Source organism: Ylistrum balloti, unplaced genomic scaffold (genome assembly GCF_031769215.1).
Source record: "Ylistrum balloti isolate Yb309-2 unplaced genomic scaffold, AGI_CSIRO_Ybal_v1 Utg371288, whole genome shotgun sequence".
NCBI lineage: Eukaryota > Metazoa > Mollusca > Bivalvia > Pectinida > Pectinidae > Ylistrum > Ylistrum balloti.
The window spans coordinates 778,713-806,114 of NW_026782691.1; the positions used below are offsets into that span (position 1 = coordinate 778,713).

Genomic DNA, 27,402 nt, shown 5'->3' on the forward strand with positions numbered 1-27,402 from the left:
CTAGTCTGCCCAGTCTGTGAGGCTGCTGAGTATGTCTGATGATGCAACAGACCCTTGAGAGGATAACTCTGGGGAAGGCTGAGTTGACACAGTCTCGGGCACCATCACAAGGTCCTCCACTTCCTGCCAGAGAGCTTCTGCCTTCTCATTCAAAAGCATCTACAAATGCAAACATATTCTATAATTAATGCGAGTGAACTGGTAAAGTCCAGGTGCATGTAGTTACTGATTGAAACATTCTTGTTATGCTCATTAGTTAGGTCCAATGTGATTTAACCAATAAGAGAGGACATTGATTTGAAAAAAAAACTATACAAGAGCAAACAGAGGCTAACATGCATTAAATAACCTGGTCAATTTAAAAACCATAAGCACACACCTTCGCCGCTGTGACAATCTGTTGGGCCGTTTTGCGGGGAATTGGCTTGATTTTCTTAACAAGGTTATCTGGTTCAGCATTAGCCACCTGTGACAAGGTCCTATATCCAACATTGAACATCTGTTTTGCTCGCCCCTAAATGAAAACATGAATACTCAAAAAAAAAATTGACTGAAAACTGAAGGAAAAGGTTCCATCCAGCAGAATGCAACTTTTGTTCCTTCCTGTTCTTTTCTGAGACTGCCTAATTGTCATTTTGCTTTTTGTGATTTGTCTAAATTTAAAGCAGAGATAACAAGGAAGTAAACACATCACCTTTAAATTTTAAGTCCAATATGGCTGCCTAATGGTATTTTTTATCTTATTTTTCAAATCTGTCATAAAAAGAAGCAAGCATACCATGTTTTATTTCATGAGGATTGATTAAGTAATTATTGAGGAATTAGCAGTTAAAACTTCTCAGGCAGAACAGCTCACTGATAAGAGGAAAAACAGTTAGATGCCTGACTAAGGGCAAAAAAGAAATTGATCACCTTATCCTATTAAACTGGAAAGTCCAACATAGAGTAGAATACAATAAATATTGCCAGTAGGTTAGATAACATGTAATTAAGGAGCATCTGATAAGGATTTTACTGTATGTAATAGCTTCCAGTTTGAAATGTGTCATTTTTTTTTTTTTGTGGTGAAATATGTACCAGTTTCACCCCAGGTATTTCCATCAATGGAATCAGTTCTGAGGACACACAATAAGCCAGGCGCTGTACAAAGTTCCCAAATAGATCCTGATATGGCCAGAGTTCATCTAGTTCCTACAAACAATGAATGACAGACCTAAATCATGTAATATAACACATAGCTTTAGGCCCACAGACCTAAATCATGTAATATAACACATAGCTGTAGGCCCACAGACCTAAATCATGTAATATAACATACAGCTATAGGCCAACAGACCTAAATCATGTAATATAACATACAGCTATAGGCCAACAGACCTAGATCATGTTATATAACATACAGCTGTAGGTCTATAGACCTAAATCATGTAATATGACAAACATCTGTAGGTCTACAGACCTAAATCATGTTATATAACAAATATCTGTAGGCCAACAGACCTAAATCATGTAATATAACATACAGCTATAGGCCAACAGACCTAGATCATGTTATATAACATACAGCTGTAGGTCTACAGACCTAAATCATGTGATATAACATACAGCTATAGGCCAACAGACCTAAATCATGTTATATAACAAATATCTGTAGGCCAACAGACCTAAATCATGTAATATAACATACAGCTATAGGTCAACAGACCTAAATCATGTAATATGACAAACATCTGTAGGCCTACAGACCTAAATCATGTAATATAGCATACATCTGCAGGTCTACAGACTTAAATCGTGTAATATAACATACAACTGTAGGCCCAAGTAAGAACTAATAATTCTCAATTCACAGCCTTATAACTTAACCATTCAATAGCTTTACAGCTTTACAAATGAAATTCTGCTACCTCAATATTTCTTATAAAAAATCTTCATTTATAACATACAGCACCGAACTGGTGCTCATCTTTGTAGTTTACAAAATGTAGACTTGTCATAAATGTACAGGTAACATGAAGTGACTCCCTTTTTAAACATTAACCAGACTTACATATAACATGTATTTACATATCATTTACTACATACCACCATACATGAAAGATGCATATTTTAATATTGTGTTCTTTAACAAAGGTGATAGACCTCATCAACCTTTACCTGACAGAAGTGGTAGACACAAGAAGCAAAGCTAGCTGCACTGGACAGCAGGTTCTGAACAAATCCACGGGATTGCTGAAATTTCTCTGACACCTCCCACACAGATCTCTGTTTCCACAATCCATACAGCATCAGTGTAAGGTAGAATCGACCCACAACAAACTCATCTACTTTCTAAAACAGACAATACCACTACCCACATGATGCTACTTCTAAAGTAAGGCATTATCTCATTTTGTAAAAGTTATCTTAAAATTATGAAGGAACGGTTTAAAGACAAAATCTGTTTTCAATATATGACTTTGATTCTGAATTGGAAGGACATGAGTAGGTAACATTTTATTTCCCTTCCTTAACAAAATCTAAGTGGGGGGAGGGGGTGGGGGGAACATAAAAACATGGCCAATTTCTATTATGTTATTTTCCAATTAAAACCCCCACTACACTGTGCACTGTAGAGACAGAGGCACTGAGATGAAAAATGACCTCTGTTACATTGGCGCCCATGTAGGGACCCGGGAATAGTACTTAGCCATGCTCCACTAGCAGGAATCGAACTCGGAACCCCTGGCTTACAAGTCTGACACAACCAATCGAGCTACAGGGAAGTTCTCTCTAGCCGAGTGGTATATTGTGGCTAATATTTTACCAGGGTTACAATACTGAGAAAAAAAATGCACCATCAAAATCTGTGGGAACTTGTCAACCATTATAGGTGGTAATTGTACCTGTCTGGAATTCTGGCCGGATGCTTTCCTGGCAATATGTCCCTCTGGAACACCAATCAATGCAGCCATCTTTAATTCCACAGGGTTTAGATTGCTCATCTGAAAAATTCAGACAAGGAAACTGAAACCAAACAATGTTTGGACAAAAAGCTGGCAACAACAAAAATCTTAAAAATAACACTTAAACAGGTATCCAAATACACATACCTCTTGAAAGAAGACAATCCAGGAGGGTTTGACACTGGTGACCTTGTCATAAGGAGTGACCAGGTAGAGAAGATGGAGATGACTGGACAAGACAAGTGACTCCTCCGCCTGCTGTAGGTCACTATACAGACGACCTGACCATTCCAAGTTCACAGATCCTATAAGTATACCGGAACTTTTCACAAGATATCTGACTTCCCATAATTTTACTAGTTAGTTACTGGGTATGTAACACTTCACAAGATATCTGGCTTGCCATCAGACTCTGGGAAGGGACATTTATACCTCAAAGGAATTCTGATTCCAAATATCAGTACCTTTGTATAATTATCAAATGATGCACTATATGTCTTTCAACTCTTTCACCAAAATCTTAACATGTTATTAGACAAAAAAAGTAGGTGTCAAAAACATGTGAAAAAGTAGGGTTTTTCCCAAATCTATTCCTTTGTCTAAATCTTGGAAAGTTAACCCCACAAGGACCACAATACCAAACATCAGTATCCTAGTTAAATTGTATAAAGTGTTGTACTAACATATCGTTTAACAATTGCATCTCAATCTTAATATTTTATTAGATACCAACACAAATTGAAGTAAAAAAGCTGGTGTTTTCCAGTACAATTATAAAGTGACATAGTGAGGACCCTGATACTAAATATCAGTACACTAGTACAATTATAAAGTGACATAGTGAGGACCCTGATACTAAATAGCAGTACACTAGTACAATTATAAAGTGACATAGTGAGGACCCTGATACTAAATATCAGTACACTAGTACAATTATAAAGTGACATAGTGAGGACCCTGATACTAAATAGCAGTACACTAGTACAATTATAAAGTGACATAGTGAGGACCCTGATACTAAATATCAGTACACTAGTACAATTATAAAGTGACATAGTGAGGACCCTGATACTAAATAGCTGAATAGTAGTACAATTATAAAGTGACATAGTGAGGACCCTGATACTAAATAGCAGTACACTAGTACAATTATAAAGTGACATAGTGAGGACCCTGATACTAAATAGCTGAATAGTAGTACAATTATAAAGTGACATAGTGAGGACCCTGATACTAAATAGCAGTACACTGGTACAATTATAAAGTGACATAGTGAGGACCCTGATACTAAATAGCTGAATAGTAGTACAATTATAAAGTGACATAGTGAGGACCCTGATACTAAATAGCTGAATAGTAGTACAATTATAAAGTGACATAGTGAGGACCCTGATACTAAATAGCTGAATAGTAGTACAATTATAAAGTGACATAGTGAGGACCCTGATACTAAATAGCTGAATAGTAGTACAATTATAAAGTGACATAGTGAGGACCCTGATACTAAATAGCAGTACACTGGTACAATTATAAAGTGACATAGTGAGGACCCTGATACTAAATAGCTGAATAGTAGTACAATTATAAAGTGACATAGTGAGGACCCTGATACTAAATAGCAGTACACTGGTACAATTATAAAGTGACATAGTGAGGACCCTGATACTAAATAGCAGTACACTGGTACAATTATAAAGTGACATAGTGAGGACCCTGATACTAAATAGCTGAATAGTAGTACAATTATAAAGTGACATAGTGAGGACCCTGATACTAAATAGCTGAATAGTAGTACAATTATAAAGTGACATAGTGAGGACCCTGATACTAAATAGCAGTACACTGGTACAATTATAAAGTGACATAGTGAGGACCCTGATACTAAATAGCAGTACACTGGTACAATTATAAAGTGACATAGTGAGGACCCTGATACTAAATAGCTGAATAGTAGTACAATTATAAAGTGACATAGTGAGGACCCTGATACTAAATAGCTGAATAGTAGTACAATTATAAAGTGACATAGTGAGGACCCTGATACTAAATAGCTGAATAGTAGTACACTAGTACAATTATAAAGTGACATAGTGAGGACCCTGATACTAAATAGCTGAATAGTAGTACAATTATAAAGTGACATAGTGAGGACCCTGATACTAAATATCAGTACACTAGTACAATTATAAAGTGACATAGTGAGGACCCTGATACTAAATAGCTGAATAGTAGTACAATTATAAAGTGACATAGTGAGGACCCTGATACTAAATAGCAGTACACTAGTACAATTATAAAGTGACATAGTGAGGACCCTGATTGTTTCTTAATTGTTGTAAAATAAATAAACTTTACATATATATGTACTAACATTTTTGACACTTACACCAATACCTTTCCTTCTTCTTTGAAGAGGCAAGCTAAAAAAAACTCATATCAGGCTAGTTTAGGCAATATCTGGCTAACCATAGTTAAAGTCATATCTCGCTAACCACAGTTTAAGTTATATCAGGCTAACTACAGTTTCAGCTATATCTGGCTAACCATAGTTGAAGTTATATCTGGCTAACCACAAAGTTAAATCTGGCTAGCCACAGTAGCCAGATATATTTATATGAAATAAAGGATATGAAATCACTGACAACATTTATATTGTATGTAATATCAATCCAGGGTACACTTTATATATAAATACATTTTTACATATTGTCTATCAATAAATTAATCATTTGAAAAGTTTCCATTAGATGGAATGTTTCACAGCAAAGACTAATGTTTGAAACAGCACTCCTTCATGCTAGCAGTGAAGATTTAGGCTTAAATACAGAGACACAATTTACATCCCAATATCTATGGTAATCCTACCCTTAAATGTTGCACGACCAAGATTGGTGACCTCCAGATGATGAAGGTCCTGGTCTGTTTCCTGTGATGACACCAGTTTCTGTATAATAAGACCCAAGTCAATGAGTTGCTGCAGTGACTGGCGTGTCACTTCCACAATATCACAAGGTACACCACAACTAGCTTGCACCGACAGTAATGTTTTTTCCATACAGGCAAAAACTTCTCTTGTAGTCTTGGTCATCTGTGAGTATGAAACTATTGGTTTAGTAAATTGTTTTAACACAAAGATAAATACATGTAGTTTGATGAAATCAAGAAATACTGTCAGTAGTAGTATGTTGTAATATACATATGTTGTACCTGTAACATACTTATGTTGTACCTGTATATGGTAGTATTATATGTTGTACCTGTATATGGTAGTATTATATGTTGTACGTGTATATGGTAGTATTATATGTTGTACCTGTACATGGTAGTATTATATGTTGTACCTGTATATGGTAGTATTATATGTTGTACCTGTATATGGTAGTATTATATGTTGTACCTGTATATGGTAGTATTATATGTTGTACCTGTATATGGTAGTATTATATGTTGTACCTGTATATGGTAGTATTATATGTTGTACCTGTATATGGTAGTATTATATGTTGTACCTGTATATGGTAGTATTATATGTTGTACCTGTATATGGTAGTATTATATGTTGTACCTGTATATGGTAGTATTATATGTTGTACCTGTATATGGTAGTATTATATGTTGTACCTGTATATGGTAGTATTATATGTTGTACCTGTATATGGTAGTATTATATGTTGTACCTGTATATGGTAGTATTATATGTTGTACCTTTATATGTTGTACCTGTATATGGTAGTATTACATGTTGTACCTGTATATGGTAGTATTATATGTTGTACCTGTATATGGTAGTATTATATGTTGTACCTGTATATGGTAGTATTATATGTTGTACCTGTATATGGTAGTATTATATGTTGTACCTGTATATGGTAGTATTATATGTTGTACCTGTATATGGTAGTATTATATGTTGTACCTGTATATGGTAGTATTATATGTTGTACCTGTATATGGTAGTATTATATGTTGTACCTGTATATGGTAGTATTATATGTTGTACCTGTATATGGTAGTATTATATGTTGTACCTGTATATGGTAGTATTATATGTTGTACCTGTATATGGTAGTATTATATGTTGTACCTGTATATGGTAGTATTATATGTTGTACCTGTATATGGTAGTATTATATGTTGTACCTGTATATGGTAGTATTATATGTTGTACCTGTATATGTTGTAGTATTATATGTTGTACCTGTATATGGTAGTATTATATGTTGTACCTGTATATGGTAGTATTATATGTTGTACCTGTATATGGTAGTATTATATGTTGTACCTGTATATGGTAGTATTATATGTTGTACCTGTATATGGTAGTATTATATGTTGTACCTGTATATGGTAGTATTATATGTTGTACCTGTATATGGTAGTATTATATGTTGTACCTGTATATGGTAGTATGAAGTATATGTTGTACCTGTATATGGTAGTATTATATGTTGTACCTGTATATGGTAGTATTATATGTTGTACCTGTATATGGTAGTATTATATGTTGTACCTGTATATGGTAGTATTATATGTTGTACCTGTATATGGTAGTATTATATGTTGTACCTGTATATGGTAGTATTATATGTTGTACCTTTATATGTTGTACCTGTAAACACTGAAGTAGTATGTTGTACCTGTATATGGTAGTATTATATGTTGTACCTGTATATGGTAGTATTATATGTTGTACCTGTATATGGTAGTATTATATGTTGTACCTTTATATGTTGTACCTGTAAACACTGAAGTAGTATGTTGTACCTGTATATGGTAGTATTATATGTTGTACCTGTATATGGTAGTATTATATGTTGTACCTGTATATGGTAGTATTATATGTTGTACCTGTATATGGTAGTATTATATGTTGTACCTGTATATGGTAGTATTATATGTTGTACCTGTATATGGTAGTATTATATGTTGTACCTGTATATGGTAGTATTATATGTTGTACCTGTATATGGTAGTATTATATGTTGTACCTGTATATGGTAGTATTATATGTTGTACCTGTATATGGTAGTATTATATGTTGTACCTGTATATGGTAGTATTATATGTTGTACCTGTATATGGTAGTATTATATGTTGTACCTGTATATGGTAGTATTATATGTTGTACCTTTATATGTTGTACCTGTAAACACTGAAGTAGTATGTTGTACCTGTATATGGTAGTATTATATGTTGTACCTGTAAACACTGTAGTAGTATGTTGTACCTGTAAATACTAGAACATCCTACCTGTAAACCGACAACTGACAGAATTAACCCACGGATGCCTTTGCCATCATCATACATCAAACTGCTACGGCATACTTCCAGTGGAGCAGTCAGTAGCTGTCCCACCTGTAGAATATGATCGTCAATAATTACATAATTGATGCACACTGAAATGTTAAATGTTTATTTTTTCAGATCAAGTAGGCATTCCTTTTACATTGTGTAAGTATTAGTGTGACACAGAATCCATTTTCTACCCTCTAATGGTTTGAAAGTCTTTTTTCAAAAACAATTAATTATATGTAGTGTCTAGTCCTGTTTTGTTCTGTATGGTAATTTGAAAGCACTTTTCAAAATGCACATTTGAAAAACATAAAACCTACAGGTTAATTTTCAATCACCTGCAAGTAAGCACAATAGACAGGTTTTTGTCAGTTTTCAAAGTTGATATATAGTAAAACATAAACCGCTTATTTTCAAAGACATTAATTACAAAAATTCACTTTACAAAAAAGGTATCTGTTTTTCTGAGAATTATCAAAGGGAAGAGAGATCTTTAAGAATTTTTTGGGGGGATCAGCACAGGTTTCAACATGACTTTAAACTAACAGGTTTATCCCAAGTAAATTGAATGATGACATTAATATAAAGGTCTTGAAGGAATTTTTCAAAATAAGAGGTTTTTACTCTAAAATTCACCTCATTCAGCAAAAAATTCAAATTCGTGTACCAAATCTATTTGTGGGTATAAGATTTTCTTACGGGTTTTATTGAAAAAGCCATTGATTTTTAGGGCTCAAGAACAGTGTATCTAAGTTCCCAACTCATGTTTTTCCAGTGACTCACTCAAATTTTGAGGACTCATTATATCTCTGTAACTGAAATCAAAAAAATTATGAAAATTTTGCTATGGACTCACAAGGAAAAAACCTACAAAAAATAATGATAGCCTTTTTAACTTATATTTTATAAGAAATTCAGCTAAATGCAAAACTTGAAAATCCAGCTACTCAGCATTCATAAGTTACAAAGTTACTGGACCATAAAATCTGGATGATATCTTGTAAATGATAAATGTTTTGTATATTAAGTTTGGTTCAAGTTGGACTTTTTAAGCAATGTATCTTATTGCTAAGCTTTAAAAGTGAAATGTTGAAGATTTCACCAAATAAGAGTCTTACTTTCACAACTTTTCGTTGTAAATAAGATAAAAACTCTCCCTAAAATGTCTTTATCATAGCTTTCACTGGGACTGAATGAACATAAAAATATATTAACCAGCAGTTGTAAATTAAAATCCAACTGACCTCTGCAAACCCATATCAACAAATGACCTTGCGACCCTGTATCTATATTTGTACCTTTTCGGTGTCAGAGGATTTGGTGATCAGAATGCTCTCTCCAGATGAGTCAATTCCTGCACGACCTGCCCGACCAACCATCTGCTTGTACTGATTACGACTGATGAACTGACTTCCAACATATGGAGATCGCAATATCACCCTTAATGAATTGAAATACAGAATACAGATATTTTCTACATTTTTGCTGATGAAATATAGGAAATTATCAATCTGACAAAAACTGGTGTTATCACATTAGTGCTGATATGAAATTTTTTATAATTGACGATGTAACACTTGTAGTTTTGACCAATCAGAATGATGCTTTCTATTCACAGCATTGATGTATGCTTATTTTCTGTTTGGAGGCAAATGAAGCCAAGGTTGAATATGTTGATTTCCACCAAAGCTTGGCTGTGTACACTTTGGATTATTTAAAATTTGTATTTGATGTCAGTTTTGTAAGTGATATGTAGCAGACAACAGCATAAAATCATACCATACACAGACGCCAGTTCAAAAAGTTTGTGGTCTTGTTTTATCAAGTCTAACATTCTTCTTCTATTTCTAAAGGATTCTCACCACCTGGAATGAGCTAAAGACATTGTAAGTAAAGGAGAAAGGAGATCTGTCATGTTCAGTTGTGGGTTTTGCCACACATTTTTTACAGTTACCTTTTTGCAGGGAGGTTGACTCCTGCTGCCAGTGTTGAAGTACAGGTGAGAAGACAGAGTGTTCCATCAACATAAGCATCCTCTATCAGTCGACGCTCATCAGAGGTCAAGCCACTGTGATGGTATGCCACACCAAAGTGTAATGTGTACTGGAGAACCGGACAGATTTTTCCTGCACCATCATTATACAATTCCTTAAGTAACGCTTTCCTCTCCGTCTTCTTCACTAGGGAGAGCTCACTGTATTAAACATATAACACACTGTGAATATTCAGGTCATTATAATACCCAACACAGTGAGTGCTGACAGATCACTGTAACACACACTTAATATAGACAGATCACTGTAACACACAGTAAATACAGACATCTACTGTAACACAACACAGTGAGTCCTGACAGATCACTGTAACACAACGGAAATACAGACATCTACTGTAACACACAGTAAATACAAACATCTACTGAAACACAACACAGTGAGTGCTGACAGATCACTGTAACACACAATAAATATAGACATCTACTGTAACACACAGTAAATACAGACATCTACTGTAACACACAGTAAATACAGACATCTACTGTAACACAACACAGTGAGTGCTGACAGATCACTGTAACACACAGTAAATATAGACATTTACTGTAACACAACACAGTGAGTGCTGACAGATCACTGTAACACACAGTAAATATAGACATCTACTGTAACACAACACAGGGAGTACTGACAGGTCACTGTAACACACAGTAAATATAGACATTTACTGCAACACAACACAGGGAGTACTGGCAGATCACTGTAGCACACAGTAAATACAGACATCTACTTTTAACACAACACAGGGAGTACTGACAGATCACTGTAACACACAGTAAATATAGACATTTACTGTAACACAACACAGGGAGTACTGAAAGGTCACTGTAACACACAGTAAATACAGACATCTACTGTAACACAACACAGTGAGTACTGACAGATCACTGTAACACACAGTAAATACAGACATCTACTGTAACACAACACAGGGAGTACTGACAGACCACTGTAACACACAGTAAATACAGACATCTACTGTAACACAACACAGTGAGTGCTGACAGATCACTGTAACACACAGTAAATAGACATCTACTGTAACACAACACAGTGAGTGCTGACAGATCCCTGTAACATACAGTAAATACAGACATTTACTGTAACACATAGTAAACACAGACATCTACTGCAACACAACACAGTGAGTGCTGACAGATCACTGTAACACACAGTAAATACAGACATTTACTGTAACACATAGTAAATACAGACATCTACTGTAACACAACACAGGGAGTACTGACAGATCACTGTAACACACAGTAAATATAGACATTTACTGTAACACACAGTAAATACAGACATCTACTGTAACACACAGTAAATACAGACATCTACTGTAACACAACACAGGGAGTACTGACAGATCACTGTAACACACAGTAAATACAGACATCTCACACCTCCATCCATCTCACATCTACATCAACCTCACAACTACATCCATCTCACACCTACATCAGTCTCACACCTACATCAACCTCACAACTACATCCATCTCACATCTACATCCATCTCACACCTACATCAACCTCACACCTACATCAACCTCACACCTACATCAACCTCACACCTACATCAATCTCACATCTACATCAATCTCATACCTACTGTAACACAACACAGTGAGTGCTGACAGATCACTGTAACACACAGTAAATACAGACATCTACTGTAACACAACACAGTGAGTGCTGACAGATCACTGTAACACACAGTAAATAGACATCTACTGTAACACAACACAGTGAGTGCTGACAGATCCCTGTAACATACAGTAAATACAGACATTTACTGTAACACATAGTAAACACAGACATCTACTGTAACACAACACAGTGAGTGCTGACAGATCACTGTAACACACAGTAAATACAGACATTTACTGTAACACACAGTAAATACAGACATCTACTGTAACACAACACAGGGAGTACTGACAGATCACTGTAACACACAGTAAATATAGACATTTACTGTAACACACAGTAAATACAGACATCTACTGTAACACACAATAAATACAGACATCTACTGTAACACAACACAGGGAGTACTGACAGATCACTGTAACACACAGTAAATACAGACATCTCACACCTCCATCCATCTCACATCTACATCAACCTCACAACTACATCCATCTCACATCTACATCCATCTCACACCTACATCCATCTCACAACTACATCCATCTCACATCTACATCCATCTCACACCTACATCAACCTCACACCTACATCAACCTCACACCTACATCAATCTCACACCTACATCAACCTCACACCTACATCAACCTCACACCTACATCAATCTCACATCTACATCAATCTCACACCTACTGTAACACAACACAGTGAGTGCTGACAGATCACTGTAACACACAGTAAATAGACATCTACTGTAACACACAGTAAATACAGACATCTACTGTAACACAACACAGTGAGTGCTGACAGATCACTGTAACACACAGTAAATACAGACATCTACTGTAACACACAGTAAATACAAACATCTACTGAAACACAACACAGGGAGTACTGACAGACCACTGTAACACACAGTAAATACAGACAATAACACAACACAGACATTTACTGTAACACACAGTAAATACAGACATCTACTGTAACACAACACAGTGACACAGATCACTGTAACACACAGTAAATATAGACATCTACTGTAACACAACACAGTGAGTGCTGACAGATCACTGTAACACACAGTAAATATAGACATTTACTGTAAACACATGTAACACACAGTGAGTACTGACAGATCACTGTAACACACAGTAAATACAGACATCTACTGTAACACAACACAGGGAGTACTGACAGATCACTGTAACACACAGTAAATACAGACATTTACTGTAACACATAGTAAACACAGACATCTACTGCAACACAACACAGGGAGTACTGACAGATCAATGTAACACACAGTAAATACAGACATATACTGTAACACACAGTAAATACAGACATCTACTGTAACACACAGTAAATACAGACATCTACTGTAACACAACACAGGGAGTACTGACAGATCACTGTAACACACAGTAAATACAGACATCTCACAAATACATCCATCTCACATCTACATCCATCTCACACCTACATCCATCCATCTCACATCACAACTACATCAACCTCACACCTACATCAACCTCACATCTACATCAATCTCACATCTACATCAATCTCACACCTACTGTAACACAACACAGTCAGTGCTGACAGATCACTGTAACACACAGTAAATAGACATCTACTGTAACACAACACAGTGAGTACTGACAGGTCACTGTAACACACAGTAAATATAGACATTTACTGTAACACAACACAGGGAGTGCTGACAGGTCACTGTAACACACAGTAAATATAGACATTTACTGTAACACACCACAGGGAGTACTGACAGATCACTGTAACACGCAGTAAATACATCAACCTCACACCTACATCCATCTCACACCTACATCAATCTCACAACTACATCAACCTCACATCTATATCAATCTCACATCTACATCAACCTCACACCTACATCCATCTCACAACTACATCAACCTCACACCTACAACATCAACCACACACCTACATCAATCTCACACCTACATCAACCTCACACCTACATCCATCTCACATCTACATCAATCTCACACCTACATCAGTCTCACACCTATCACTGTAACACACAGTCTCACAACTACATCAACCTCACATCTATATCACTCTCACAACTACATCAACCTCACACCTACATCAATCTCACATCTACATCAATCTCACACCTACTGTAACACAACACAGTGAGTGCTGACAGATCACTGTAACACACAGTAAATAGACATCTACTGTAACACAACACAGTGAGTGCTGACAGATCCCTGTAACATACAGTAAATACAGACATTTACTGTAACACATAGTAAACACAGACATCTACTGCAACACAACACAGGGAGTACTGACAGATCAATGTAACACACAGTAAATACAGACATTTACTGTAACACACAGTAAATACAGACATCTACTGTAACACAACACAGGGAGTACTGACAGATCACTGTAACACACAGTAAATATAGACATTTACTATAACACACAGTAAATACAGACATCTACTGTAACACACAGTAAATACAGACATCTACTGTAACACAACACAGGGAGTACTGACAGATCACTGTAACACACAGTAAATACAGACATCTCACAAAACAACATAAATCCATCTAACACACACTACATCCATCTCACATCTACATCCATCTCACACTACATCCATCTCACACCTACATCCATCTCACAACTACATCCATCTCACACCTACACATCAATCATCACAACTACATCAACCTCACACCTACATCAACCTCACACCTACATCAATCTCACACTACATCAATCTCACACCTACTGTAACACAACACAGTGAGTGCTGACAGATCACTGTAACACACAGTAAATAGACATCTACTGTAACACAACACAGTGAGTGCTGACAGATCACTGTAACACACAGTAAATAGACATCTACTGTAACACAACACAGTGAGTGCTGTAACACACAGATCCTACTGTAACATAACACACAGTAAATACAGACATTTACTGTAACACATAGTAAACACAGACATCTACTGCAACACAACACAGGGAGTACTGACAGATCAATGTAACACACAGTAAATACAGACATTTACTGTAACACACAGTAAATACAGACATCTACTGTAACACACAGTAAATACAGACATCTACTGTAACACAACACAGGGAGTACTGACAGATCACTGTAACACACAGTAAATACAGACATCTCACAAATACATCCATCTCACATCTACATCCATCTCACACCTACATCCATCTCACAACTACATCAATCTCACAACTACATCAACCTCACACCTACATCAACCTCACATCTACATCAATCTCACATCTACATCAATCTCACACCTACTGTAACACAACACAGTCAGTGCTGACAGATCACTGTAACACACAGTAAATAGACATCTACTGTAACACAACACAGTGAGTACTGACAGGTCACTGTAACACACAGTAAATATAGACATTTACTGTAACACAACACAGGGAGTACTGACAGACCACTGTAACACACAGTAAATACAGACATCTACTGTAACACACCACAGGGAGTACTGACAGATCACTGTAACACGCAGTAAATACATCAATCTCACACCTCCATCCATCTCACATCTACATCAACCTCACACCTACATCCATCTCACACCTACATCAATCTCACAACTACATTAACCTCACACCTACATCAACCTCACAACTACATCAACCTCACATCTATATCAATCTCACATCTACATCAACCTCACACCTACATCCATCTCACAACTACATCAACCTCACACCTACATCCATCTCACACCTACATCCATCTCACACCTACATCAATCTCACAACTACATCAACCTCACACCTACATCCATCTCACATCTACATCCATCTCACACCTACATCAGTCTCACACCTACATCAGTCTCACAACTACATCAACCTCACACCTACATCAACCTCACACCTACATCAATCTCACATCTACATCAATCTCACACCTACTGTAACACAACACAGTGAGTGCTGACAGATCACTGTAACACACAGTAAATAGACATCTACTGTAACACAACACAGTGAGTGCTGACAGATCACTGTAACACACAGTAAATAGACATCTACTGTAACACAACACAGTGAGTGCTGACAGATCCCTGTAACATACAGTAAATACAGACATTTACTGTAACACATAGTAAACACAGACATCTACTGCAACACAACACAGGGAGTACTGACAGATCACTGTAACACACAGTAAATACAGACATCTACTGTAACACACAGTAAATACAGACATCTACTGTAACACAACACAGGGAGTACTGACAGATCACTGTAACACACAGTAAATACAGACATCTCACAAATACATCCATCTCACATCTACATCCATCTCACACCTACATCCATCTCACAACTACATCCATCTCACATCTACATCCATCTCACACCTACATCAATCTCACAACTACATCAACCTCACACCTACATCAACCTCACACCTACATCAATCTCACATCTACATCAATCTCACACCTACTGTAACACAACACAGTGAGTGCTGACAGATCACTGTAACACACAGTAAATAGACATCTACTGTAACACAACACAGTGAGTACTGACAGGTCACTGTAACACACAGTAAATATAGACATTTACTGTAACACAACACAGGGAGTACTGACAGACCACTGTAACACACAGTAAATACAGACATCTACTGTAACACACCACAGGGAGTACTGACAGATCACTGTAACACGCAGTAAATACATCAATCTACATACATCCATCTCACATCACACATCTCACACCTACATCCATCTCACAACTCACATCTCACATCTACATCCATCTCACACCTACATCCATCTCACATCTACACACCTCACATACAATCTCACATCAATCTCACAACTACATTAACCTCACACCTACATCAACCTCACAACTACATCAACCTCACATCTATATCAATCTCACATCTACATCAACCTCACACCTACATCCATCTCACAACTACATCAACCTCACACCTACATCCATCTCACACCTACATCCATCTCACACCTACATCAATCTCACAACTACATCAACCTCACACCTACATCCATCTCACATCTACATCCATCTCACACCTACATCAGTCTCACACCTACATCAGTCTCACAACTACATCAACCTCACACCTACATCAACCTCACACCTACATCAACCTCACACCTACATCAATCTCACAACTACATCAACATCACACCTACATCAACCTCACACCTACATCAATCTCACATCTACATCAATCTCACACCTACTGTAACACAACACAGTGAGTGCTGACAGACCACTGTAACACACAGTAAATAGACATCTACTGTAACACAACACAGTGAGTACTGACAGGTCACTGTAACACACAGTAAATATAGACATTTACTGTAACACACAGTAAATACAGACATCTACTGTAACACAACACAGGGAGTACTGACAGATCACTGTAACACGCAGTAAATACATCCATCTCACACCTCCATCCATCTCACATCTACATCAACCTCACACCTACATCCATCTCACACCTACATCAATCTCACAACTACATTAACCTCACACCTACATCAACCTCACAACTACATCAACCTCACACCTATATCAATCTCACATCTACATCAACCTCACACCTACATCCATCTCACAACTACATCAACCTCATACCTACATCAATCTCACACCTACATCAATCTCACACCTACACCAATCTCACAACTACATCAACCTCACACCTACATCAACCTCACACCTACATCAATCTCACACCTACATCAATCTCACACCTACATCAATCTCACATCTACATCAACCTCACACCTACATCAACCTCACATCTACATCAATCTCACACCTACATCAACCTCACACCTACATCAACCTCACATCTACATCAATCTCACACCTACATCAATCTCACAACTACATCAATCTCACACCTACATCAACCTCACACCTACATCAATCTCATGCCTACATCAATATCTCACCTACATCAATCTCATGCCTACATCAATCTCTCACCCACATTAAACTTAATAATTATAACAGATAACAGAGTTTTAAAAATCTTTCTGAAAACTTTACAAAAATTACAATGAAAGTGAGTGATTGATGTAGGTGTGAGACTTGCAATGATGTTATGATGTTTCTGATAACCAAACTTACTGATGATGTTTGACAAGAAGTTTACACAACATCATGGCCACATTCTCACAGTTCTTCTTGGTAGGACAGAACAGGAGACAGGACTTCTGTGGAATCACTTCGAGCACAAGTCCTAGCAGGTGGTCTCCGTCTACTCGGGTCATATCTGGGGTGTACTGGACACATCATTACAAAACTAAATAAATATAACACCATAAATCTGCACATCTTTCCTTTCTGTCTTCCAAATAAATATTTTTACATTGTCTATTTCTAAATCATAAAGCTGGAGTCACAGTTCATTTTTTAAAGTAAAAGCTGCATTTACTAAGTATTCAAGAAAACAAAAATATCCGTTTTACTGAGATGAAGTACAGAGGTCTAAATACTGAGAGGATTATTTACAGAGCTCAGAAAAACCATTCTGAAATGAACATTAACTCTATTTTCCCACAATTTAATCAAAGCTTTCCCAATCAGCATTTTGTGACACTTTTCAAATCATGTTCACTTAAGAGGACAAGAAATTGTGTTAGTCAAATGTGACCTTTACCACTTTAAATTTACCAATGTCATATTTTGAAGTTGGTGAAGATGAACAAATAATTTTATTTGACTTCAATGTTATGTTTTGAAGACTGCTGTTTCCATGATATAGTTATACCAAGTTTGATGATGACATATGAAATAGTAAAGAAGAAAAGTTCTGTTAACAGTAGAATCAAAATTAACATTACTAACAAAGGAAACACTATAAACACAGATTTTATAAAAGCTGTTTGAGAAATAACTGATTTACAATGTTGTCAATGTTTCCTTGTTTTTACCTTAAACATTACAACCCTGTCATGTACAAGTTGATCTTCTGGACACTTGGCTTTTGGGTTCACTTGGTAAATATTGTCCTGCAGTTTAGCATATTCCGTGAGTTCCACCTGCAAGGGAAAAAAAACAGATTTCATCCAACATTTCCTCAATGACCAACATAACTAGTAACAGACAAATGAACAATAACATGAATAATGAAAAAAAAGCAAAAACAAAATGTAGGAAGAATTGATTTTCTGAATGAGTTCAATTAAATATTTCTAAAACATAGGCATCAGGACAGCAGGTATACCAGACTATCATTGTAGAATAAGAAAAGTTGAGCAATGTAATGGATTAATACTCACTGGACGGAAGTTGTTAGAGTAGACCTCAGCTCCAAGAAATGTCTGTAAATCAGATATATTACTGAGGGTGGCACTCATCCCAACTATTTGTGTCTTCTCTAAAAGCAACATTATATACAAGTATATTATAATTTGAAAATGTTTTTCAAGTATAAAATTTTCACTTTTAATCATGTTCTACAATGGTGTATAAATATAAGGAGTAGAATTTTATAGTATTTTATAATTAATGAAATATTGCATGTAAATGATAACACTAAAAAATAATTGTAACACTGACATCACAATATCTTGGAACACTTCATTTAGAGGACTGCCTTAATTCTGAACAAGTCACCACTGAGAATAATCATTCATTCCTAATTTAATTGTACAATTTATATTAAGAAAACCTTAGGTGATTTTCATGTAGAATTGTGGATTGTGAATATATAATAGAAATCATAATAATTGCACTGTTATAAGGATCTAAACAACTAGATATCACTGTACTTTTAATGGCATTTGTTTTGTATCTGGAACATAAATGCTTCACAAAATCTAACATCTAATATCAAGTAAATTGTCATTTTAAAACTTCTAACCAAGTCCTGATAAATCTAATAATACAGCTGCTATATCAAACACAGTACATTCATAAAATGTAATCTAAATCTGCTTTGGATCAACACAACATCAGTTCATATACAAAGTAATACATTGTACTTTATAATTGGATATTTTCACCTCAATAACTGATGGTGGAAGAGTTCTTGCAAAACAGCATCAACACATCAACTACTGTTACATCTCATGGTAAATTGTTCTGGATTGTCCAATTATTTATATAAGTAAACAAGCATTTTCTGTTCTAAATTATTTAATTAGAAATACTTCTTCTCGAAGATACTAAATCCAGTGAGTGCTATTCAGCAAGAAATATACACAAATATGCCAACGGCGCAAACAAAAAAATGATAAAAAAAGAAAGGATGGCATCATTTCATAGCAGGTATCACCTAATTCCTGACATGTACATACTTACTATGAGTATAAATGACCTTCAGAAGTGTTGACTCTAATGTTGCCCCACGACTTCCTCCTTCACCAATCATATGTAACTGTCACAGAATAGAACAGTTTTTAATACTAGGTTATCTTGACTCAAATTTGTTGAAAGTACTTTTATGTGATTAAGAAGTGAAAAGCTATCAGGAGCAACCTAATTATTTTATTTTGTCTCAGAAAATCTCAAGGAAACCTAAATCTGCTACAGACACGAGTATAATTTTGTAATTATAGATACTTTGCAATACCAGCTACAATATTTCTTAACTTAATAGTCCTCAAAAACCAGAAAGATGCAATTTTATCATTTATTTGATATCTGAGGGTGAGGAAGTTAACACGGAAACAATTCTTTTTTTTACCCACAACATCTGAAGTAATTTTTTCTTTGATAAGCAATACACATTTAGTTTTTGCTCAAGATTGAAAATATATCCAGTTTCCACCTGTTTTCCTGACATCCTTCTAGCAACAATGTAAGGCAGGTGATATTGGAATATTCCCATAAAAATGTAACACTCATTTATGTTTGCATTCTGGTCAAATGATCAAACTTCACATAATTATCAAAAACCATTGTATCTCAGACAAATCAAATTTCAGATTTAAATTTCAAATTCATAGGGTCTAAGTCAAGGTCACTGTTGCTATTTTTAGAAAATTCTTGTCAGTTCTCCAGTGGCATCATATTTTCTAGGATTTCAGTTAATCATCACACATAAAGGACCAATTTAACTCAAAGAAGCTGGAGTTGAATGGTTGTAAGGTCAAAGTCAAAGTCACTGTTACTATGTTTATAAATCCTTATTAGCACTCTAACTTACTGTAACTCCTAAAGCTATTTAGATCTAACTTCAAGTTCATATTATGGCCATTAATGTCAAGGATAAGTTTGATTTTTAATGTTGTTGGATTAAGATAACTGTTAATAATTTAAGAAAATCTTTGTTACATTTGAACATTTCCCTTATTGCCCTTAGATCAAAGTGAAACTGAGGGAATTGGTATTGTTTCTGATGCCTTGTTTACTAATAAAATTGACATTTGATCTACCTCATCCACAACTACTAGTCCAAGAGAGTCCATCCTGTTGTTCTCAATAAGACTGTTGACCAGTGAATGAGCTTTTTCAATGGTGGCAATGTACAATGATGGTCTCTTGCGGCGTTTGATTGGCGGAAACTTTCCCTTACTACCTGCATACTCCTCCACAAGAAAATCCAGGTCAATACCAAAGGGAGACAATCCCCTGACCTGAGTGGGAAAAAAATCAAGAGAAAGTTCATATTTTAAGTTACAGAAACAAAAATTATAAAAACATATCAATGTGTGACTTCTCAAACTTTAACATCTGCTTAGGCTGTACATATATATGACAGTATTACTTACATCTTCAAAATTACTTAACTGAAAATAACCACACCAATGCTAGGTGAACAGTCTTAATTTTGGAGCTGTTGATCCAGAAATTGTAATTACTGATACTTTTGATAAGTAGAAAGCTTTTGTCACCAAATCTAAAAAAATACTGTCACATCTGACAAGTCATTCATCAAAATTAATGAAAATGTCATTATAATTAATTCTGTATTTACAAATACCATTGCAATGTTATATTCTGATGTAAATGTATCTTGGAATCTGGTGACACCACTCTGTAAAGCAACTTCAAAAATCAAGTATAACTTTTTCTACTGAGCCATTACAGTTATTAACTTAAACATGAGGCATCACATCCAATACATTTATTTGATTATATACTAAAGCATTTCAGTACTTGCAACAGATGCTAGGTATAGCCAAAGTGAATGAAAAGACCAATCATTGGTCACACTAACCAACATCTAACACAACAGGGTAATATAAGTGTTTAGTGTCAAGACTGGGTAGTGCAGTTCCAGCAAAAACACACAAAAAGCAAAGTCGAACTATAAAGCTAAGTCTGTCGAAAGTGAAAAATAAGTTAAAGTAAGTAGAAAATAAAGGTCACTGTGACCTATAAATAACACAGCAGCTTTGTACTGGTTAAGATAAATGCAACTGTAAAGTATCAAACACAGTTATGCACAATTCCTGAAAAACAGGCAAAAAACTTTAACCAGGTGAATGCTGCATCAAACAAGTCAAAATGAAAAGAAAATAACCTGGGGATGTCCTTGTGTTCATGAGATGATTTGCATTAACGGACACAATATTGTAGGGGGCATAAATATCTCAGTTTCATTATACTAGATAAATCATACTAACCAAAAATTCTCTCATATCAAATACTGACTTATCATCCTCCAAATACATACTTTTAATCAAACCATACTTAAAAACTTTAACCAAGCAAACATTTCAGTCCACAAACATGTCGATATATATAATCAAATATATTTCAATCAACAAAAATCCCCATTTGACTCCGTTGAATAAAACACACTATGCAGAACTATCCTCCTACCAAATAGTAGACAACTGGTTTAATAAAAGTAGATATAATGTCTTTTGTTTAGTATCATTTCATCTTTAATTGCATATTCATCAACACAAAAAACTCACCTTTTCCTGTACAATAGAAACAAATGGCAGAATAAGGATGGCATCCTTTTTCTTACACAAAAGTTCCCTCATTATGAGAATTTCAGCCACCAGGGTCTTGCCGCCACTTGTCGGAAGGGAGTAGATGAGGTTCTTTCCCTCCAGTACAGCAGATAGATTCAGACATTCATCCTGCCATGCTGTAATATCAATCCAATGTTGCTTAAGTGAAATGACAAATTCAGAATACTAAATATACAAGTAAAACAGAGGTTTGATGCATATCCTAATATACCTTAAACTTTTAAGTATTGCAAACATGTTAATATTCTATGAGTTTTACATCACATACAAAGAAGATAAACATCAACATTTAAAATTCAAAATTCAGTAAGAGGGTATTGAGCCATTGCTGTCATGTCTGCAATGGTGGATACTTAGTATCTAGTCTGGTTCATCATATGTTACATTTCTAATCATCTCAATTAGTCAGCTTTGATGCCCACGAGTACGAGAGTTTTCTTTTAACATTAAAAGGTGTATCCACATTTTCCCAACGTCAGAGTAGCAGAATCTTCCACCCTCTTTTGGATGAGATAGGCATACAGGATCTCAACTCATGGGGAAAGATTATTAATTTGGCAGACATAAGGCCAATAAAGTGTCCATCTTTCTCTGAAAGGGTCAACATCCCCACTATCTCAATCTCATTAAAGAGGAAAATGAGAAATATTTTTTCCTTTACCCTGTTGGTATCATGTTTGTGATCATGTTTTCAATAATGTCACATAGAACATTTCACCCCTTCAGTGGAAATCCTGTTTTCCAATTACCTAAGTTAGAATCTTCCACCTCATGTTGAGATCCCACCTATCTTCAAAAGGTTTGAAAGATTCATAGCCCAGGCCCCTGTCTTACATAAGTCTTGTATTATCAGTGAGTATTAATGCACTAATGTATGTATGGCAATGCTGAAGCTCTTGGGTTATATATATTCCATTGCAAATTCCTTAAATTACCATAGAGTGAGTTGATGCCTCTGTGCTGTTGCAGTAAGGTTTTGACCTTAGAAGATAGGCCATAAAAAGGGCCAATGTCAAGGTCAGTGCCATCCCTCTGAATCTGCTCTTCTGTGGCGACAGAGACTTCAGCCTCACGTCTTTGCTCCATTACTGCTCCAGGACTGTGTACCAGTTTAGTTAAGGCATTCTCCTGAAGCCTACGTTTTATCCTGTCCTTTAGTGAGCTTCCTAAACCAGAACAATTTGGAGTTTTCATTGTCGTGGAAACTTCAGGTGCAGATATAGCCACTGGACTTTGACCTTTTGTTTCCATAGGTGAAGTCTTGTCAGTTTGGTTTGGACCTGTAAAATGCTTTGTTTCCAACACAGTACTAATATGTACGCCTAATTGATCTTGATCAACTGATTTTGTACCTGATCCTGCAGTTTTTTCTCGAAAATGTTTACTTTCATCACTGTTATCCGATTTATCACAACTTTTCAGAAATACTTTATTTTTTCTAGTTTCCTGCAATACAAGCTGACTAGTTGTATTATGCGAGATAGCCTTTTCTGTCATTACTTGTTTATCTGTTGCAATGTCTGCTTGCTTTTCCAAGCTTTCTATCTGACTTAGAAAATCACTATCAGGTGCAAAGATGTCATCATCAGAAATATCCATATGTTTTATACATTTTGTTTGTTGCACAGATTCCTGAGGCTGTGCTTTAGACATACCACTTTTTATAGAGTGACCTCTACTTCTATCAAAAGATTTTGGTGATTTCTTATACATAACATTTGTTTTCCTGTTAGTCAATTCATTTTTATGCATCCATGACGACATATGCAAGCCATCACATTTCTTTCGTTCAATGGTTGAATTATCACTAATCACATCTGAACTCCCATTATGTTGATTGCTTTTGCAAATATGTGATTGATCCTGATTAGGATCAGAGATGTGTGAATTGTTTAAGTTTGTTTCAATTCTAGAATCTGTTTTCCCCTCATTTACATTGTAAGACATATCTAATCCAGCTAAAATATGGTCGCTGTTGTTGAGGGTGTATTCAGCTTCTGTTGAAATTACCTCAGATTTCTCTAATCTTGTCTTCTAAAAAGAAAAAAGAAATGATTATAGCAATTTATTACATGTACTTATTCTAAAGCTTGGAAAATTTACATGAAAAAACCCAACTATATTTAAGAGTCATGTCAATGTTGACCATTATCATTTCACACCAGTTTCTGTCACTTGTTTTCCATCACTACCCAATGATGTCACTACTCTCGCTTTTCAAAGGGATGATTTCAAAGTCAGATTGTTTCATATGAGATTTCCTGTATATAATGTCATGTCACTGACATTATAATATAATATAAATTTTTTAAAATATGACATCAACAAATTCAATTAAGATGGCATCCACCTGACAGGGATTTTCATTCACAAAAGTAATTATTTGTCATTTGTCTGATAGAAGGTGACAATGTAGTCATCAAACCATCACATATAAATTCTCTTAATAGCTGTGATATAATTACAAATATAAGAATATCAATTCAATGTTTATTGTTGTTTAGAACTTAGGAATACAAATACAGTGTGTCTGTTTCTGTGAGCCCCATGGCAATCTTTGCACTTGTGACTGCATGGGATGATGTAAACACGTAGGATGAATTACATGACCCATCAGAACCTGTGTTAACAGACAAACTTTCTGTGTGGTGGATAACTATGAAACATGTTATCACTAAAACATGTACATCCAATACCACCAGTAATATTTTAAAAAGAATGTTCATTTTTAAAAACAAATTAACTATTGGTTAAAAAACAATCTGAAAAACTTTAAAATGTACCTATATATAAAATTACTTGATTCGGTTAACTTATGGGTGGAGTGAATCCCAAAAACAACTGATGCTAAATTTTACCACACCACAAGTATGAAAAAATATATTGAATATTAGTAATATCTTCCCAGGTTAAGGGTTAAAAGCCACAGAGCTGATTTTTACCAATTTTTTCCAATTTGATCCACATGTACGCCGCACCTAAATTTAAGTTACACCCTTTCTTACAAAGTGGTAACTATTATGTTGACCAAAGTTTGTTGACATAGTAGACAACTGAGGGCAATTTATCAAGAGTGCCAGTACCACATCTAATAAAGTTTGCAAATGAATTATCCACAGAAAATCCTTTATTTATTGATGTAGGTAAAAAAACATAAAATAGCAAATATCAAACTTGTTTGGCTTGGTTGCCTTCACAGATTTCTGTGCACAGACTATTCCAAAAATATGGTAGTATCATAGTACACACTCATAATACAAAATTTTAATTCAATATTCATATCAACATGCACCAATAAAAAATAACTTTCAGTAAATCAGAAACTGTTATGCAGCATTGCCTTATTAGATTATCAAAAAATTGTTGTCTTAATTTAGAATATAACTACAGGTAAATTTTAAAATCAATACCTTACCATTTTATGATTTTTTATTGGAGTGGAATGTAAGAGATGAGAATTCCTTTCACTCCTTAATAGGGTACTAGCCATTCCTGTTTGTGGTTTTACTGGTGGTTCTTCTTGGCCTACATGTAAATTTCCACTTCTATCCTCTGTATCATTATGATCAGTATCAGAAAAGTGTTTCCTATTTTTTACCAAATCTTCAACAATTTCTGCATCAAAATTAGGATCTGATTGGGACTTTTGACTAAAATCAACATCTAATCTTAACCTCTTTGGTATAGAACTAGTCCTCTGACAACTGCTTTCAGCATGACCAATGTTTTTCTTTCCAACACTACAACTGCTTCTGCTAACAAAAGAATTTGAAAACCAAGTATTATCTTTATAATTTGATGTGTAACTTTTATCAATTCTGCAAGCAGTCTTAACATTCCTAGCAGATATTGCTCCAGTCTGACGTGTGTCAATTTGCTTTTCTGACAAAAGAGCAATCTCTTTCTGATGACTTAAATTTTTTGAGTTTGATTTCCTGCTTTCTTGGCCATGGTCTGTCAAATGATCATAAGGATAGTAGGGAGTGAGATTTCTTCTACCGGATCTTCCAACTTTCCTACATGGGCCACTGCTTTCAGCTTCATTCTCATTCATACTGTGTTTTGGAATACTTTTTCTCCATATCCATTTCTAGGCAATTATGTCTCTCTGGAAATAAGACAAATAATTTGTACGATATATGTCCATAATCATATAAACTCCAAAGCTAAAAGTCTGCAATAAATCATGTGAAGTAAACAGAAACAAACCACATGCAGATATGATTAAATATGATGACAAGCATACAATGTGAAGAATGACAAAACAATTCTGCTTCCCTTTATTAGCACAAGGCAAACAAATAATGTGACAGAAAAGAATGTTGATTATTTCTTTTCTTGTTAATTTGAAAAATTTGAGTCTTCAGAACACTTTTATATCTTCTAACATATGCAACTCAGATCACAGAGAATTACACAACACCTGAAGAAATTAGACTAA

At 35.3% G+C, this 27,402-nt stretch overlaps 1 protein-coding gene across 1 annotated transcript; it reads right to left on the reverse strand.

Annotated features, from left to right (window-relative positions):
• Positions 1-27,015, reverse strand: LOC132561838 (helicase POLQ-like). The gene is made up of 19 exons (XM_060226546.1): positions 26,377-27,015; positions 24,740-24,995; positions 23,897-24,634; positions 22,899-23,077; positions 21,408-21,608; positions 20,332-20,407; positions 19,308-19,405; positions 18,960-19,067; positions 18,154-18,308; positions 10,192-10,431; positions 9,536-9,677; positions 8,196-8,300; positions 5,811-6,033; positions 3,093-3,250; positions 2,886-2,984; positions 2,158-2,331; positions 1,078-1,191; positions 380-514; positions 1-159 (listed from the first exon to the last, which is right to left on the reverse strand). Exons 1-19 carry the CDS (start codon positions 27,013-27,015, stop codon positions 1-3), a joined length of 3,999 nt encoding a protein of 1,332 aa, XP_060082529.1.
• Between the last annotated feature and the right edge of the window lie 387 nt (positions 27,016-27,402).